Source organism: Cygnus olor, chromosome 1 (genome assembly GCF_009769625.2).
Source record: "Cygnus olor isolate bCygOlo1 chromosome 1, bCygOlo1.pri.v2, whole genome shotgun sequence".
In the NCBI taxonomy this organism is placed as follows: domain Eukaryota; kingdom Metazoa; phylum Chordata; class Aves; order Anseriformes; family Anatidae; genus Cygnus; species Cygnus olor.
In genome coordinates this window covers 98806439-98825865 of record NC_049169.1, presented here as the reverse complement: position 1 = coordinate 98825865, position 19427 = coordinate 98806439, and the positions used below count along the sequence as shown (strand labels likewise).

The window sequence follows — 19427 nt, the reverse complement described above, 5'->3', positions numbered from 1 at the left end:
GGCTCAAAGTATATAGCATGCAACAGGTCCTTTTTTAAACATCAGTTTTAATTCCTATAACCTACCTTCTTACAACCTCATGAAAAAAAATTAAAAAAAATCATCCTGTCCTGTTCAATGTGCCATAACACATACAAAGAAAGCTGCCCTATAACTTCATATAAGATACAGGCATCTAAATTCACATTCTTGGTAACTCAACAGCTTCTGCCATAGCAGCACTGCATCATTTTTACTGGCATTCCTGGAACTTCAGAGTAATTTAAAACTCATTCTTGAAATCCCAGTGTGCAAGAGGATGACAACTTTTGTAGCCTGTGCTACTAATAATTCATTTCATCTTCAGGATGACAGAAAATTATTTTCCTTCCTTAGACAAATGCACAGCAAAGACACCCTTTTCTGTCAAATCCCTTTTATGTTTTTGCTTGTAAATTCATTATGATGTCTTATGTATGGGCATGGGATCATTGACAATGACAGTGACGTACTCATCACAGCTAGATCTGTAGTATCACAGAACAGCAATGTAATGGATTGAATGGGTGTAACCAATGGACTTGGACCACTGAAAAAAACTGGTCCAAGTCCAAGGAAAAAGACAAGGAAATTATACGCAGTTTCAGCATTGGAACTTGCTTCCTTAGCACGGAAAAGATGCTGGAAGAAATGTATTTTCATTGTCATACAATTTATTTCTGATGCCAGCTCATGGTCCTGAGACAATAAAAATGAGAAAACTTCCACAAAAACAGAGAAGTGAAAAAATTAATAAAACAGACTTGGAAAACAGACTAGATTGCTGCTTTCTTCTTTAGGGGAAAGACAGCATACATGATTTCTCCCTTGTCTATTGTCTTGTGAAATCACGATTTCTTATTTATAGTACTTCAGTTGTTCACCGTTAATTTCTTTGAAGGTTAAATAAAAATTAAGTTGTAATACCAAGTATTGTGACAATGATGGACAATACAGACCATGTTAATAGCCACTGTGTTTCTTCTTAGCAATAAAAGAAAGCCTAAAAACAAAAGAAGAAAGAGGGGGGAATACTGTTCCCAAAAGAGAAAGTTTCTGATTTATTTCTTTCATTAATTTTGTAGCAGTTGCATTAAAAAAAACAAACAAACAAAAAAAACCCACAGGGTTGAGTTTCTCCCATCCTTTTACCCAACACAAACTATAAACTAAAAGTGCAGTTTTTTCTTCCCAATTCCATAGTCTCAAAATTAATTTGAGACTCAGCTCAAAGAGGAAAGGTTGAAATTTGTCTTTTATATGCAGAAATCTGTTTTTATATTGACCATTCTTACTATAATGAGCTTAAAACCTATTTTATAGCAATACCTATCAAGCTACTTTAATTGACTTTCTGGTATCAGGACGATACTAAAATATTGAAATTGACTTCAATGTAAAAAAAAAAATTACATTTCCATTTGTGTGTGTGCATGTATGTGCATATACTTTTACTACGTATACACCATTTTTTTCCTTAACAGCTTCCATCAATTAAAATCATGTAGGCCTATTGGAGACCAGCTGTTCTCTTTTGTTATGCTTCAGTAGACAGGGACTCTGTGATTAGCGGTCCTTGTTCTTTTGCAATCTGTAGTCTCTCTTCTCTTCCTGCTCATGTACTGTTTAATGAGATAATCTGAACACTGACATTACTAGCTCTATTTCTGATTTACTGGAATAATGCCCAGAGTTTACTGTGACAGAAGGAAAAGTATCCTAAATCATTGCATTGGATTCTGCTTAAAGCTGCCATGTGCCTGAGCAGGAAAAGGTTGGTGTTGTTTCCAAGAAGCGAATGACTTGCTGCAACAGAATGGCTGCATGTTCTTCACTTCTTTAATATATGACTGGAAATCTAACCTAACAAAAAGGATAGGTTTGAACAGGACTATGAATTTCAAAACTTATAAACATACAAACACAGAATTCTTGTAACTGTACAATAACAGTAACAAGCTGAAAATTCCTACGAAATGAAAACTGTTCCACACTGACCTATATTCTCTGTCTGAATTTGTTTAAATTTTTAAAGCTACCTTTTTTTGCTCTTGTCTAACATGAATATGTATGATATTAAATAGACGATCCACATATGGAAATTATGTTATAGTGTATTTTTATATTACAATAGTAGACTTTTCATTTGTTATAACTAAGTCCTCAAAACACAGTTGTTAAATGTATCGCCATGCAAATGCATTTTAATTTTTGCTATCCAAATCTGGTTTTGCAAGGCATTAGGAATAACAAGCACACTGCTTAGTGGATGACTTAAAGACTTACAGCATATAACAACATTACATCTACTGCTAAGAGATAACGTATTTTTTCCTGAAGAAAGAAATCAACATACAAGTTACTCAGGCAGACAATTGGGGGTGGCCAGGTGACATAAAAAAATTAAACATTTAACAAAGATGTTTTAAAGAACAGAATTTAAAATAAATATCTGTTTTCTCTTAGAACTAATAGAAGGAAATACATCCAGATTGACCCAAGAGAAGAAATAAAATAGAAGAGAGGGTCTGTCAGGATGGTGGACCCTCTACTCCCTGTACTGTTGCCATGTCATCAGGTAATTGTGTGAGCTATTCAGTTTTCTCCATCGGTTCTATGGGTCTCGATGATTTCATGTGTGTGGGTATGCACATGTGCAGACATGCACACCCATGCAAATATGTGCATACACACACACCAAACTTATAAAGTTTTTTGATTAACTCATATAAGTAAATTTCATTTGTCAAACATTTTAACTATGCTGTATTTATAGCCACAGTATTTAGCCTACTAACAGCCTGAAAGAATAATTTTGGTGTTTCAGAGCTGAGAAACTTCTTGTTTAGAAACCTTCACTTAATATGTTTCCCACAGCACAGTAAAGTCTCAGATCCAGTCCTGAGACTCATTCATCTATCTGACAAAATATTCTAGGTAAAAAACGTTAAATAAAGTAATAAATGTCAAATGCATAGCCCAGGGATGGATTGGGGGGAAGTGCAGACAATGTTGTATGGTTTTAGCAATCAGTGGAAAGTAGAAGTGTTCGGTCGTATAACATCTTTCCATTTCTTTGTCCTTTTGCTATTAGAAACAGCTGTTATCTCTAGGAATAATTCATGTATGTCAGCTATTATCTGTTAACCTGCTTTTAATGCACCAATGTGATCAATATGTGAATTAATTTGTAAATGATTAATAACCATGAAATAGAAAAACATTTGTCAAATTGTTCATCATATTTTGTGATGATTTTCCTTAAGTCCTGAATAGATGCTTTTAAAAATGAAGTTATATACATAAATAATGTAAGATCATAGCTGTATTTTCTGTTTTGAGGCTTTTCTGAGTATTTATCACAAAGCACATTACGATACGGTGTGCTAATGTTATTATTACATGTTTTATAGTCACGTGAAAATAGAACCATTATATATTGAGCTGTGTTAAAAGAGATCTTAAATATCTTAGACAGCTCTATTTGCCTTCAGAGAAGTTGTTTAGCAAACAGGTATAAAAAAGCAGCCACTGTGGTATAACGAACTAAGGACATTTTTAACTGAAAGGAAACTCAGAATATTAACACCATTAAAGCCATGATTAAAAACAGGACAGAGATTCTTAAATTCAAGGTTGAATGTGGATATAAACACAGATCTTTGTAATATTTTAGAATGAAAAATATGATGAGAAGTTCTGTAATTAGAAGAATTTGTTTTTTCATGTACAGATTAGAAAGCAAATATTGCTAGTAATTGTAGGGTCTAGCTATTCTTGAAGATGTCAGTTAACAGATTTCTGTAGTAAACAGTCAGTAGATCAATAAAAGGTGATGCCATTTTAGATTGAAGTCTATCCTGCTGCAATTTGAGCATATTTAAGCATAAAGAAACAAAAATACTTTTAAACTAGTCAGTTTAAGTTCTCGCAGTACTTTCTCTGCAGTAACACCAACACAGATAGCACTACAAATCCCATATAGGAAGGCAAGCATAAAAAATTAAAACCAATAGAAATAAAGTTAAGCTATGTTGTCCTCTCTGTTGCTGTGACCATGGTGTTGTTATTAATTGAGATCACTCAAATATACTTAACGGAAAACACTAATTAAGGTTTTGAGTTTCTAAACAACTAATTTTTAAAAGTTATGGTAAAATAGGGTAGGTAGGTTTATGAAAGGTAGGCTATTCCAGAATATTCATTCCTTAGAAGAAGAAGAAAAAAAAATTAGACAAGGAAATGGTAGGAGACCTAGTACATATCATTTTAAAGAAAACAATTATTTAAAAATAAATAAAAAGCACTACTATCAAATTCTATTTTTAATGTCTATTTTCCACTTGATTATGTTGAAAAGGAGATATTTTACTGGCTATTTGAGAGATTCTAGGGAATTAGTTTTACAGCTGACCTTGTAATTTCATAACTGATCTTGGTACTAATACTAATGAAGTCTCAGGGACACAATATTACAGAATAAGGACAATCTGCACAAGTTGACCAGAAGAAATGGAATGCAATTTAAAATGAAAAGGGAAAGGCCTTAAACTTCAAAGAATATGATTTTCTACCTTACAGTTGGAACACAGGATATGGAAGTGTTGAAAAAAAGATCATTTCAATTTCATAAGTCCTGCATTGCTTCCACTCCTGAAGGATTGCATGCAAAGCAGCACATGCAGACAACGTTAATTGTTTACTGAAAGCCCTGAGCATCATTCTTTAAAAAGTGATGAATGCTGATGCTGGATCATGCCACGAACATTTAATATGCATCTTAAATGTTTAAGCTCTCTGTTATTTTCGCACATGGCAATACAGATTTCAAAAGACACACACACACACAAAAAACAACAACCAAACAACAACAAAAAACACCTGCCTAAGGGATTTTTTAAGAACTTCTTCAATATATGGAAGTGAATGCCAATCAACTGCATGGCTTCTTTTGCTTTCCTCATTTTTTTCCTATCATTCTGAGTAAGTTTAAATCCTTTCCACAAACTGTCTCTCAGTATAAAAAGGTAGACAGGGTTGTATGGTGAAATATTGCTTTATATTTGAATTCTGTGGTTCTTTTACACACCTAAATGCTGCATCATATCATGCAATTAGGATTTGTTTTGTGGTATAGCATGTCTGTGTAACTGCGCTAAACCTAACTGTTTTCATGCTTGATGACAGACCTCTGACTAATTTGAAAGCGTGTAGAAAATACAGAGTTTGCAGTTACGGAACATTAACCGGGGTGCTCTTCTGTGAGCTGGCAAGCTACAAAAGGAATTCAGTTCCTTGAACAGCCAATGAAACACAATCTAAGGTTAGTAACCTGCAAGTCCCTAATGCAAAAATAAACAGATTCAGGTAGTACAGAGACTGCACAGCCCATCACCAGTATTAATTCAATAACCTCTTCCTGTCCTTTTGATGAGGCAAATGACACAGGATACAAAATCCTGCAAAGATACAGCAAGAGTCTAGCTGTTCTCAGGTAAGAATGTGGACCAACACACATAAGAAAAGTCACCTAATCCAAAATGATCTCTATCTTTTGACTTTGCTTCCAAGCATTACAGTAATACCCTTTATCACCTTGTTCAAATACTGCAAAATATCAGATGTTGTCAACTTCTAATTAACAAGTAAAAGCTGATGGAGAATTGCTCTCAGTCACCCACTTAAGAGGCTTCTCTTCCTCTGCGCCAGCATACCCTTAATACTGAAAAAAGCGTTACAGGTCACAGCCTCAAAGCCAGTTACATAGCCTTTGTCACCTGCTGATTCCCCTACAGAGGTGTACTTAAGGTATTGTTATGGCATCAGTGCGCAGTGCATGAAGATGGATTTTAAAAACCCAACAAAACTTCTACACTGTGTTTACGTATAAGTATAATGTGTCAGTGCATAAACTGACACACTGCTGTCAGCTCACTTGTAACATGCCAGTAACTGCTGGCTAAAATAAGAAAAACAGGAAGGCTATCCCCCACGTCAATCACAATACAACTCAACTAGCTCAGCTTCAGAATAACAGGAGATAAACTGTGCTTATAAGGGAAACTAATGTATACAAGCCTATATGACCTGGATTTCACAATTTTTATTTTTTAGACTATGACTACTGCCATCCCAGTTGCACTAATCTATGCATATAAACTGCTGTATATTCAAAACCATACTTGCTGAAGTCTGCTCTGATCTATATTTTTTTTTAAAAAAGTGTATTATAGGTTTTGGTAGTTTAGCTTACACCTAATGTTCTTTACAGCAGCTAGACAGTTATCTATTTCCAGTAGCAGTTATTTGTTTTGCCTAAAATGTCCACTGAAGACAAATCTGGCATCTCCTATGATATCAAAAGAAAAAGGAGGGACTAATCTAAGGAATATCAACATAATGTTATCCTTCAAGAGTTTTGAAAAGTCTTATGGAGCGTTTCCAGAGGTTAAGAAGCTTTACTTGTGCTTCCTATTTGTACACAGTACAGCAAATCATGTATTATCAACCATATGCTATAGTCAAGCATGTCTTTGAGTAACAGCTTTATCATTACACTTCTTGGTATGGGGCTGACTACTGAAACATATTGCTTATATTTATATTTACTTGAAGGTTCTTAATGTTTTGTATTACATTCCAACTATAGCAAGAGGAATTTAATATGACAATGTTGTATGTTGATACAAGACAAAAACACACCAAATGCTATAAAGTCCGGGAGATTACACTGCAGAACAAAAATGTCAGTTTATTATTATGCCTCATTCTTCAGTGTTCCTTCCCCACTTGATCCAAAAAGACACTTAGTAAAGGAGCAGTGAATTATCAGAGGCAAGTAAATAGTGTTAATTTTGCATCAACATATCCCTGAATTATTTGAGCAGTCCTACAATATTCTTGGAGGTTGCTTGTCACAAAGAACATACCACATAATAAATCCCTCACAATTGGCAAAACAGTTTACCAACAGTTCAGAAGGGAGAAAAAAAAATTGGGGAGAGTTTACAAACTGTGACTTAATAGCTACAAAATGACATTTTATTACTGAAGTATTATTCATACACTATTAAGTGTTTCAATACTGAATGCTACATGGTCAACAAAAGACAACCAGTTGGCTGCAAATCTATTTGCAAACAGGATTTGTATTTGTATTTCCTAAGTCTTTTCTCTTTACATCTATGTTACCAACACCTGAAAAAAGAACAAACGTTTTTGACTTTCAGAGAAGGGAGAGAGGGAATATATATTATATACTTGGGGAAATTTGACTCAAGTAGTTGCACATATACATAAACACTACTAAGGGCAGATTTTTGTCTGATGTCCTTCGATCTTAAATGTCAGTAAACAGAAACAAATTACAAATTAAACAATTCAGCAATATGAAGACTGGTGCAATAGAAGAAGTTACACTGACTAATGGCCAAAGATTTAAGTAGCATTCATCCATCTAGCAGAATCTAAACAGCTGTACAGTTCATGCATCAAATATTTTAAAAACTCAGAATAAAATGATTCTACATGAAACCTAATTAATTTAAGTCAAATTAATCAAGATTCTGAGATAATACAATGATCTTCTTGATCATAAGCAGATACTAGTATTTTAAGTAAAAGTGCATTATACTGCACCAATTCATGAAATCTGTCAATTGTTCAGAAAGAAAAATCTGAAACAAACAGCATATCAGGAGACAAAAACACTATACAAATAAAATTACCATTTTTATAATTCCTCAGTGGAGAAACATGCAAGTTATAAAACTTGAAGCAGCAATATTTTTCATTCTTACAGGTAAACTACATCTGAATAACTGTTTGGTCCTGCAAAAGCTGTCTAAATCTAAAATTACTATTATTTTTTTTGCTTGACATTTAGTGTTATTTTATGTTAAAAATTTGAAGAGACATCATACTTCTGATGTTTTTTCTTTAAAGTTAAACAATAGTATATAAATAAGTGCATTACCTTTATGCATCAATAATGCACACTGCAAGATTTTCTCACTTTATTAGTCATTACCGTTTTCATATAGATGCTAAATTCTATGACTTGAATGACTAATCTCTCTAAAGCTAATAGTTCCTGGACTATTTCAAGGATGCAGTTTAATATCCAATATCCTCAAATTATTACATGCTGTATCATCAGGAATTTGTTACATGCTTGTGTAAGTAAGGGGGTGAAAAAGTCAGTTCCTTGGCCCAAGAAAGTTACATTCCCAAGCAAGACATATATATCATTTTTCTCCATCACAGTTTTTGCTCATTTCAGATTTAACTGTTTTTTATTTTGTTGGTATAGTAAGAAAGATAACTAAGAAAAAAAAAGTATTCTCTTTCTTTGGGTTAAATATCATTGTTTTCCTAGCCCCTGACAAAGAAGTCCACTAGTTATGCATACATACAGAAGCCTGATTTTCTTATATTTCTGGGATTTTAGAAATGGAGTTATGCTATACAGAAATATCAGTACTTTCCTTTGCCATCCCCTCCCCTCATGTCTATGTTCCACTATTTCATGCACAGATAAATAACACTCTTTTACAAGACCTCTCTCTATATGAATATTACAGGGGACTAACTGTGGATTTATTTTTTTTTCCTTTTTTCATAGAAGCCAACAACTAGAGAACAAGATCTGACAGAAACTTTTATAAAGTATAGCCTTATAAAGTATATATAAATATATAGCCTTTATTCAGACTCTGTCATATCTGTAGGCTCTCCAGGGCCCCATGAATCTGGTGAGAAATCACAAGGCCCAATGCATTTAAACATCTGGACAAGTATGTTGGAGCCACGGTAAAATACACAAAGCTGGGAAATTATAAGTGACTAGTTCCAGCAAGAACTACCTTTTGACTGTCTAAAACTTCCCTGTATGGCCTTTTTTGATATCCTACTGTTTTCTGAAAATATGCATTAGTATTTTAACACCTGTTCTTTGCCAACTAACATTTCTTCCCTCTTAAAAAACAAAACAAAAAACATAAAAATCAGCTCATTCATTAGGTTACAAACTTTAAACAAGACAAAATAAAGAATTTTTCTCTCTTTTGTATGAATCTTGCCCCCCTTTAGCCTTCCCTGCAAGAGAAGATAATGAAAAAAAAATAATGTTCCAACAGTTAAGAAGACATTAATTTTTGAAGACAGACCTTTGAGTTTCCTGAAGAAAATCAATTTTAATCTTCCTGCTTTGTCAGCCTCCCAAATTCCCCTTACATCCATTTTGCCACAAATTTCTTATAGCTAACACAATCATAACTTGATATTTCTCTGAGCATCACACAATTCATATCTTCTGTGCTCTAACCCAAAAAATATATTAAGAAAAAAACAAAAACAACAACAACAAAAAAACACAACATGGAAGCTTTCTTTTAGACTTAACTCCATAAGGCATATATACAGAGAAATGTTCCAATGAGAGGGTTAATAAGCATTTTAGCATAACTTTTTTTGATGCTTGCTCAGAGGCTTATGTTGAATTTTACATATCAAATGTGTAATCAAGCTTAGAAAATTGAAAAATCAAGTTAGATTAAAATCAATTAATTAATATTAAAACTAATTGATATATACGTTGAAAGAAAATATAATAAAACTGAAGAAGTTTCATCCTGGAGTCAAGTGCTTGAACACAGAAAACTAAAAACTTATGGAAGTGTAACAGAACCCTCAGAAGAAAAGAACTGCCTACAAAGTAATTTCTTCATTGAAAGAAATTGAGAACTCTTTTTAGATTTAAAACTGGACTTACTTATTTGACACTGTTACATATCAGTATAACAGGATACTTGCCTCATAGCTTCGATGTACTAATAAAAAATGATTTAAATGGCAGCGATTGTACCAGTTACTTAAAATATGCATAAAATAACTTCTTTTTTTTTCCCCACTCACAACTGACTGGACTTTAATAAAAGGAAATATAGCAAGCTATGCATTTGTTACAAATAACTATATCCCCAGATCCTTTTTAACCTCAGTTCAAAAATGCCATTCCACAAAATTTAGTTTTATACGAAGCTTTCCAGTATCCCAAATAACTTGCGTCCAAATATTTTGTCCAGTGTTTTAGGTTGTCAGAAACAAAATAAAGTTTAGGTAAATGTAATGACAAAGGTTTTGGTCTTAGCACAGCCCAAATGCGTGTGCTTATTTTATCAAGAAATTCTGATAAAGTTCTGACCAATATACTATGCTAGTCTCTCTGAAGAGTAATGACAGGCAAACAGGTGAACAGACACTGAACTCTTCTAAGTACTGATTCTTTAGTTTGGATGGAAGGTTGCTGGGTGGAAGAACCAGACAACGATAGACTTGAATATAAAATGTAGATTTATCGAAAACAAATTGTGGATTATTTATGTACCTGGTGAGAATACCAAGACTCAAATATTTCATTGTATATAAGATGATGGCTTACTGTCCAGAAGCAGGTAGCAAAGGTACATATAATTTCTGTTATCCTCCCTCACCCAGATCCAAACCACTTGATATGCTTCTCCTGTAGATTATAAACTCTTGGGAATCTGGATGTATATTTTCTTTTATGTAATACTTCCCACAACAAAATCTGCAATTTAATGACATTTAAGTGCAAACACTAAATGTATTTGAATAATAAACAAAGGAAAAGTCTATTTCCATAACAATTTTTAGATTTGCTGCAGCCAAACCTGTTAATTCACAGCCATGAAGTACTGATATCTTGCACCACTGCACAAGTAAATACATATCTAAAAAGGCTGCTGCACCTCAAGAAACACTGAACATATAGAATAGAGAGCTACAATGTCACTGTCAGAACCATACTATGCATTATAGCTACATATTCAAATTAAAAAAAAAATTAATCCCAAAGATGAAGTACAGAATAACCCACAAAAAATAACCGCTGCATTTATGCACTGAACCTTATTCTTCTGACTGCTGACTTAATTTTGTAACAGAAACACAAAACTTTTTCGTAATATTAATTCAAATGTAGCATTTAGCCTCCATGATATTGTAGCAGGCTTTACTTGAGTGACTAAATACAGATTAAAGTGCTCAGCTTCTGACTTTGTTTGAAAATAACAACTACTCATTTAATCTATTTTCAGCAGGGTTTTTATAATTTGGTACTGATAAAGTAAAATTTAGAAAGGCAGACTCTGATTCATCTGACATTTACATAGTTTTATAAGTTCACAATTTATTTCTGCTTAATTTCCAGTATTCTACAAGAATAAAATCCTTTTAAGGTAGAGAGAACTATTTCTCTGATACAGCCAGTTGAGGTCCTCTGGCTAGTGCCCAGCAACAGATCAGCCTAAAGGATCACAGTGCCTGTGTCTAGTCTTTAAAACCACAACTACACCACTGTTCATGCAAATAGACGGTTAAATGAAAAACACTGTGACAAAAAGCAGCTACTATTTTTTTAGTTCTGAGAAGGCTGCAAAAAAAGTAAAATTTTTGTTTTGTGAAAAAAAGATTCAAACAATGGAAGAAAAAAAATCAAGACAATTATATACTCCTTTAGAAAGACAAACTAACAGACATGTATTATCAGAAATCTCAAAATATAGTGCTTTTTTAAAAAAAAAAAAATGAAACTTTTATTTTGCGTTATATAGTCTTACCGTTCTCTGTTAAATTTCAGAGAATGTAGGATAGCTGGTCGTTTCTGTCTGAGATTCCACAAATGAAGTGTATCATCTGCACTTGCACTGACCAAAGCACCCTAGAGCAGACACAAAATATGGCACAACATGTCACACTTCCGTGGATTCTTAAGTCATCCTCACTGTCAATGATCTATCTGTAGGAAACTGTACAGTTTATAAGAAATGGTTGCTTTCTTCTAGAAAAATATATTCCGCCATAAACAACACTCAATTGGAATAAATTTGGTAATTGTAAATACTTCGATTATTACAAGATCAGCCAAAGTCAAATTAAAGCTCCATCAGTTTAAAATGGAGAATAAAGCTTTGTACCAAGGTTATACATGAGAACTCTCATGTATTCCCACACAAGCATAGAGATTAAAGAAAAGGACAGCCAGCACTTACTTGAAAAGGTAAGTATGAAGGATATAACTACAGGAAAAAGAGTTTAGCAGACACAAACAACTGCCAGTGCCAAGCACAGTTTAGTAGCAATATCAAGACAACATGAAACTCAAAGCTAGAACTGTGAAAAGATGCAGATAAAAAAGTAAAGACAGATAGCAGGGGGAGAGGACCAAGGAAGAACTAAGAGATGTAGACAAAAGGATGGTTTCTTTGTCACAGATTAGAAATATTCTGAAGTCTGTTTCTGTTCCCAAAGAAACAGATGTCATCCAATGTCTGACTTCCATCTGTTGGGACAGCTGGAAATAAACTTATTCTTCTTCCTTCCTTTTATCTTTCTCCTTATCATGGAACAGCGATGCCATGTGAAAACAGACTGTTGAGGAAGCTCTTTACTGCTGCTGCAGTGGTTTACTAAACTTACAGCTCAAATTAGGCCTGGTACAAGGATCAGTCCCTACATGCTCCTATGGCACAGAGGAACTAGATACTGCTAAAATGGAAGACAGTACTTTATCCTGGGGAAGGGTGAGGAGGTAAATTAAAGATCAGTTTGTACCAACTATGATGGTCTGATGGAGATAAAGTTCTTTTCTTGCATTTCAAATTTCCCTCTGATTCCCAGCAACTGTTCTTTTCAATGTTGACATATGCAAATGCAATTTATGAAGGTAAAATTTCTCTAATACAATGTAATCTATGTTTTAATTCTCATCTCCCAAAGAAGTTGGACCAACCTCAGAGACAGAATCTCCACCACAGAAATCAAATTAACCCTGTGTATTAGGGCTTTTACTAGTTATGAATGACCAGCTGATTCTGGTTTCTCTATTTTTACCTTCCTCTAAATAATTTATTTGGACTGATTATTTCAGTCCACATCCCTTAGTTTCAGCAGTTCAGGCATTTTTTCCCAACAAGTTCAGAAAAAAATAAATATTTCCCAGGTTTAAAAACAAACAAAACCACCCAAACCTGAAACTCTTTAATTGAGAAGCTCTGGTATCTCCAGGCTTAGAAAAAGGATGTGAAACTGTCAAAAGCATTTTCGTACAATAGGGAAGAAAATGTATGAAAACTGAACTAATACTAGCTCATAATTTGGCAGAGTTATGAGTTTCTGAAAAAAATCAGCTGAGCAAATTTATATGCTCCATAAAGTTTTCTTTCTTATTACCTTCTCCAGAGACATTCTGCACATAGCAAGCTATAATCTCTCACTGTTTCCGTATGTCATCTGAACTTGATTTTGATAATCCTTGCAATTGCTCTTCTTTGCTGCAAGTAGTAGCGTATCTGCAACTATTGAGCTTTTAGCCAATCACCACCAATATCTTTCCACAAAAACATGTAACTCATTTTTTAACTTCTATTTGAAACAGAACCATGCAGCATATTCAGTAATTGAAAGGATTTTACATCTACCTGCACACATTCAAGTATTGACTAGCTTTTGCTCAATACTTTATATTGATGTATATTAACATTATGCTTTTCCCAGCATGCAGTCCTGTAAATAGTCTTCTAAAAGTCTGCACGATTAATGTTCTCTGGATGTATGCCACTTACTTGTTGGCAATAGTTGTCAATGAGAAAAGTTGTATCACTCAATTATAATACACCAATTGCCTTATTCAACTAAATGTTTGCAGAAGAATCCAAGTAAACGTATACTTACCTCATTGATTAAGAACTGGAGCTGCAAAACTGCAGCACCACTTTCATGTTGGCAGTAGCAATCAACACCAGGCCTGCCCAATCTGTTGCCATTAAAGTCAAGGATTATAACATTTCTGTCATCACCAGAAGAGCGGGGGAAAAAAAAATAACGATCAATTAATCTCTAATTAACCTTTAATTAACCTAAATTCTTCTTGCTTTCTGTAAAACGAAAGAATTCATGCTGACTTCCCACTGTTCTAATTGAAGTATCAACACCATCAGCCTGAAACATGTGCAACTGTGAGTGATTTGTACTTGCCTGCTTTTTTTCCCTGTGAAATAAAATGCATGAATTAACACAAAAAATTCAACAGGATACCTCTTAAGTTTCTCTTTACTTATTATTCATTCATATAACACATGAATGTATCGGATTTTTGTACTTACAAAAACATTACAAAATTAATGATTTAGGACTAAGGTCTGTACAGTTCTATAGCAGGCTTTCTTTTTTAAATATGAGAAAAGGCTTTTTAGAGTGAGTCATTTCATGCTTACATAAAAGCTCACATGAAACTATTGCTCTCTGTCTCATCAACACAGTACAATGCAGTGCTACACAGAGGTACCTAGGTCTAGCTCTGAACTACGTTACCGAGACCAATTCTTAGCCTGAATGAAACCCCGGTGGCAATCCACCTAGTTCACTCAGAATTAACACTGATGCACTGCTTTGTAGAAACATCCAATTGTCCAGATATATCACAAATGTAGATTTCTACCTGTTCTCTTTGGATCTTTCTCCCTGCACACTAAATTGCAATCTCCCTAACTTAGATAATGGCCTTTCTCATCTGAGTCAGAGAGTTTAATGTGAAACTAATGATCTAGAAAATTACCAAAAACAATAAGTAAAACAAAAGGAGAGAGGAATATGAAATATTATTATTATTGTTATTTATATATTTATATATTATTATTATTATTATTGTTATTAACAACATTGCTGTGTGGAACAGGTGAAACACCTCCATATTTGAAGATCTAGTGGACAAGATCCCTTGGAACACTGTTCTTAGGGACAAAGGAGCTGAACAGAGCTGGCAACTCTTTTGGATGTTTTCCTTGGAGCACAAGAACTCTCCATCCCCTTGTGTAAGAAAGCGAGCAGGGAGGGCAGAAAACCAGGACAGCTGAGCAAGGTCAAACTGAGGCACAAGAAGGAAATGCACAGGCAGTGGAAGCAGGGCCAAGTGGCCTGGGAAGAGCACAGGGATGCTGTCTGAATGTGCAGGGATGGGATCAGGAAAGCCAAGGCACAGATGGAACTGACCTTGGTAAGGGGATGCAGAGAATAACAAGAAGGGATTCTATAGGTATGTTGGCCAGAAGAGAAAGGCCAAGGAGAGTGTGCCCCCTCTGATGGATGAGAAGGGACAACTGGTAACAACAGACACGGAGAAGGCTGAGGTACTCAACAAGTCCTTTGCCTCAGCCTTCACTGCCAGTCAGGCTGCCCACGTCTCTTGAGTCCCTGACCCTGTAGATGAGGGCTGGGGGAGCAAAGTCACTTCCACTTTAAACAAAGAGCGGGTTCGAGACCACCTGATGAAACTAAACACGTACAAGTCCATGGGGCCCAATGAGAGGCATCCCAGGGTCCTGAGGGAATTGGCTGATGGAGTTGCCAAGCCTCTCTCCACCATATTTGAAAAGTCCTGGCAGTCAGGTGAGGTCCCTGGTGACTGGAAAAAGGGAACCATCACTTCTTGTTTTAAAAAGGATAGGAAGGAGGACCCAGGGAACTACAGACCAGTGAGCCTCACCTCTATGCCCGGGAAGATCAAGGAACAGATCCTTCTGCAATGGCAAGACACATGCAGGACAATGAGGTGATCTGAGACAGCCAGGATAGCTTCACCAAGGGCAAATTGTGCCTGACCAGTCTGGTGGCCTTCTGAGATGGAGTGACTGCATCAGTTGACAAAGGAAGACTGACTGATGTCATCTACCTGGACTTCTGCAAGGCCTTTGACATGGTCCCAGATGACATCCTGGTCTCCAAATTGGAGAGAAACAGATTTGAAGGGTGGACCATTCAGTGGATAAGGAATTGGCTTGTAGGCCACATCCAGCGAGTGGTGGTCAATGGCTCCGTGTCCAGGTGGAGGCTAGTGACAAGTGGTTTCCCTCAGGAGTCTGTCTTGGGACCAGTACTGTTGAATATCTTTATCAATGACATAGACAGTGGGTTTGAGTGCACCCTCAACAAGTTTACTGATGACACCAAGCTGAGTGGTGCAGTTAATAGAAGGGACAAGCTTGAGAATTGGGCCCATGTGAACCTAATGAGGTTCAACATGTCCAAGTACAAGTTGCTGCACCTGGGTCGGAGCAATCCCTGACATGAGTACAGACTGGGTGAAGAACTCATTGAGAACAGCCCTGCAGAGAAAGACTTGAGGGTTCTGGTGGATGAAAAGCTCAACATGAGCATGCTTGTAGCCCAGAAGGCCAACTGCATCCTGGGCTGCATCAACAGAGGAATGGCCAGCAGGTGGAGGGAGGTGGTTGTCCCCCTCTGTTCTGCCCTCATGAGGCCCCACTTAGAGTACTGCATCCAGGTCTGGAGCCCCACAGAACAAGAAGGACATGGGCCTGTTAGAGTGGGTCTAGGGGAGGGTAACAAGGATGATCAGCGGGCTGGAGGACCTCTACTACGAAGACAGGCTGAGAGAGTTGGGATTGTTCAGCCTGGAGAAGGCTCCAGGGAGACCTTATAGTGGCCTTCCAGTACCTAAAGGGGACCTACAGAAAAGCTAGGAATGGAGTTATAGGACAAGGGGTGATGGCTGTAAATTAAGAGAGGGTAGTTTTAGATTATAACGTTACCAAACTGTGTCCTGAGTACAATCACAACTGATAAAAGAATATGAAACTCTTCACCATTTAAAAAAAATTTTTAAATGGCCAATAAGGTTATATGGTAGTATACGATACATTCTGAAGGTTTACAATAATCCCTTGGTCCATTTTGAATGAATTCTCTGTGGCACTCATTTTTAAAATTGTTCCCTACTGTTTGTTGTATGGCAAGAGGAAGCAATACTAGTGCCAGAACAAACCAACCAACAGACCAATAAACCAACCAACAGAACAAGCAACTCCACTGGGGATTTCAAACCAACTGGAAACTTTCATTCATTGGGGGTTGGAACTAGATGATTTTCAAGGTCCATTCCAACCCAAATCATTCTATGTTTCTATGATTTAACTTAAGCATTATATGCAATATAGATCCATGGCACTAGTTAATGGTTGTCCTTAATGAAAATTACGCTAGTATTGCTGTGATAAAGCAACTATCACCCTTCAGCATCAGTATTATGCTAAATCAGTTTTCTGGGAAGTGTCCTAACAAAGTAGATGATTTCACTCAGCGTATCCCAAACAAACAAAGCATTCTCCAATAATTCACATTTATTTGCTTAAGTGTTCACCCTGAAATACTTCACAAATTACTAAAATGAGAGAGAAATTATGCCGTCTGCTTCAGTCTGGCCAATTGCCCTGAAGTAAGGACTGATGCTTAAATAGCAGCAGCATTATCACTGACTGACGGTGGTTTTCAAACATTCTGGGAGCTGTGCTGAAGTCCTTCCAGAAGAAGGAGCTTAAGAGATATTATGACTTGGCACTTGTTCTTGGCACTTTATCCCATCTTCTGAAAATTTTGAGCTTTGCTGCCAAGCATGGAAGAGTACAACCTTACCTCATCAAATCTTTTCATACCAGTATACTCTATCAGGACATACAGCAGACTTTGGACTGAATTTATTCTTTTACTTTTGCCTTATTATTAAATAAGGATTTTGCTAACAGGGAGAGTGGAACATTTCTGAAGATTTTTAAAGGAAGGACTAATTCAGACACACGAGTACTCATTCTGATATAAAGTCACTATCTTTTCTCTCTTATCAGTACGTTGGATCTTCCAGGGGCCTTCACAGACATGCCAGATTATCGTATTTTATACTAATTTATACATAAAAGGGAAAAAAGATGAAAACTTTTGGATGTCTGTTGGGATCCAGAGTGAAACAAGTACTATCAGAATTACATGGATCAAGTGTGACAGTAATAACATTATAACAACATTTAATTCTGGTTTTAAGATCTGTATGTGTGAAATAGGGTATTTTGTTTTGTATTCACATGTATCCAACAGCTTTTCAGAAAATATTTCAACATACTCTACATGTTAGAAGCATTACATGATCTCCCCTGAACTACGCTGTTTACATTGCTTCAGGTTTCTCCTGTAGCTATACAAGTAAGAGAACCTGAAGAGTCAGCAAAACCTTGTTTCTCAGTGGTCAGAAGAGCATAAGTCTGAAAAAAAGTATGAAATGTCCCCAAATAATAAAATAATAATAATAATAAAAACACAGCACAGATTCTTATAGCCTCTAATTTTTTTGACTAATACCCCAGATAAGGATAGTTATTCCCAATCTTATTGTTTTGCCAATAACAACAACAAAAGTCAGTTGTTTGGATGCCTAATTTTAAATACTTGAATCCAGCTTCATGCAGTCTTGCATGGCAGCATAGCACCTTATTAATGAAGAATTTACACTTTCAACGCTTTCAACATTCCATCACAAGTTGAAGAAATTTTCTATATCTCAGTATTACAACCTGATTCAAACTCTCCCTACAAATCCTTTTGATCACTTGTATAATGACCAGTTAATTAATATTTATATGATATTCTTATGTCATATCCATACTCACTGTATCTCAAACACCTGTCAGAGCACATGATTACAAACATATGAGAGGTACAAATGGGCAAAGCTCCTCACAAGCATGACCTACGACTGAACATCCTGTCAGCATCCCACAACTTTCTTATTCTATGACATTTTTAATATTTGATACATATAGATCTGGTGTCTCTCACTCTTCTCAAAGAGTTAGTACTAACAGAATGCGAAGATTTGAAACTCCTGCGTGTTCACTGAGAACCAAAAGTGTAGATATTTAGAACTGACTCCTGGAGTTGAGACTAGGGTTACCTGCAGCAGGTATTTAATTTCTTAGGCCCAGAACATCCAGAGCTAAGACATGGTTTTCTTCATTAACATGGGGTGATTCTCTAGTAGTGTCAGATCCAAGTGTTTGCATGTTAAATATTTTTGAAATAATAAGGACTGTAGTCTGGTTTATTTCTCCTTGCAAGGGAGAGGAGCTGAAGATAAAGGACCTGACACCAAGGCATGATAACTAACAAAAAAAAATACACAATATTAAGTAAAAACTGATACATTACTTACATCACCTTTTCCAAAGCCAAAATTTGTCAGTAGAAAAAATGACATCAATCTATGTCAATAAGCAACTCCAACATTTTTTTGACTAATTAACGAACTTCTTCCATGAATAAAAGCAATCTATGTACAGAAACGAACACTAAAGTAAAGGCTTATAATTACAGAAACAATGGTCTGAATTAGCCTTTATAGACTTTTTTTTTTTTTTTTTTTTTGACACATATAAAAGGGCAATCCCCTTTTACAGACTCTCCTCTAAAGTATCAGGAATTGTAGGGTTCTGCAGAAGTAGCACTGCTGTTTGAAGAATGTCCTGTCATCTGATTTGCACTGA

General features: G+C 35.6%; 1 protein-coding gene across 10 annotated transcripts in view; it reads right to left on the bottom strand.

Moving 5' to 3' along the window:
- The window catches only part of STXBP5L (syntaxin binding protein 5 like), a 203018-nt gene that overhangs the window by 115743 nt on the left and 67848 nt on the right, over positions 1-19427 (bottom strand). For 9 of the 10 annotated variants that reach the window (XM_040571976.1, XM_040571997.1, XM_040571986.1 and 6 more), the window contains exons 3-4: positions 13774-13855; positions 11661-11761 (exon numbers count right to left, since the gene is read on the bottom strand). In XM_040571976.1, the coding sequence (XP_040427910.1) occupies positions 11661-11761; positions 13774-13855 (183 nt within the window). Of the gene's footprint in view, positions 1-11660; positions 11762-13664; positions 13725-13773; positions 13856-19427 lie in introns of those variants that run through there. The other variant, XM_040572052.1, reaches the window with a different exon arrangement.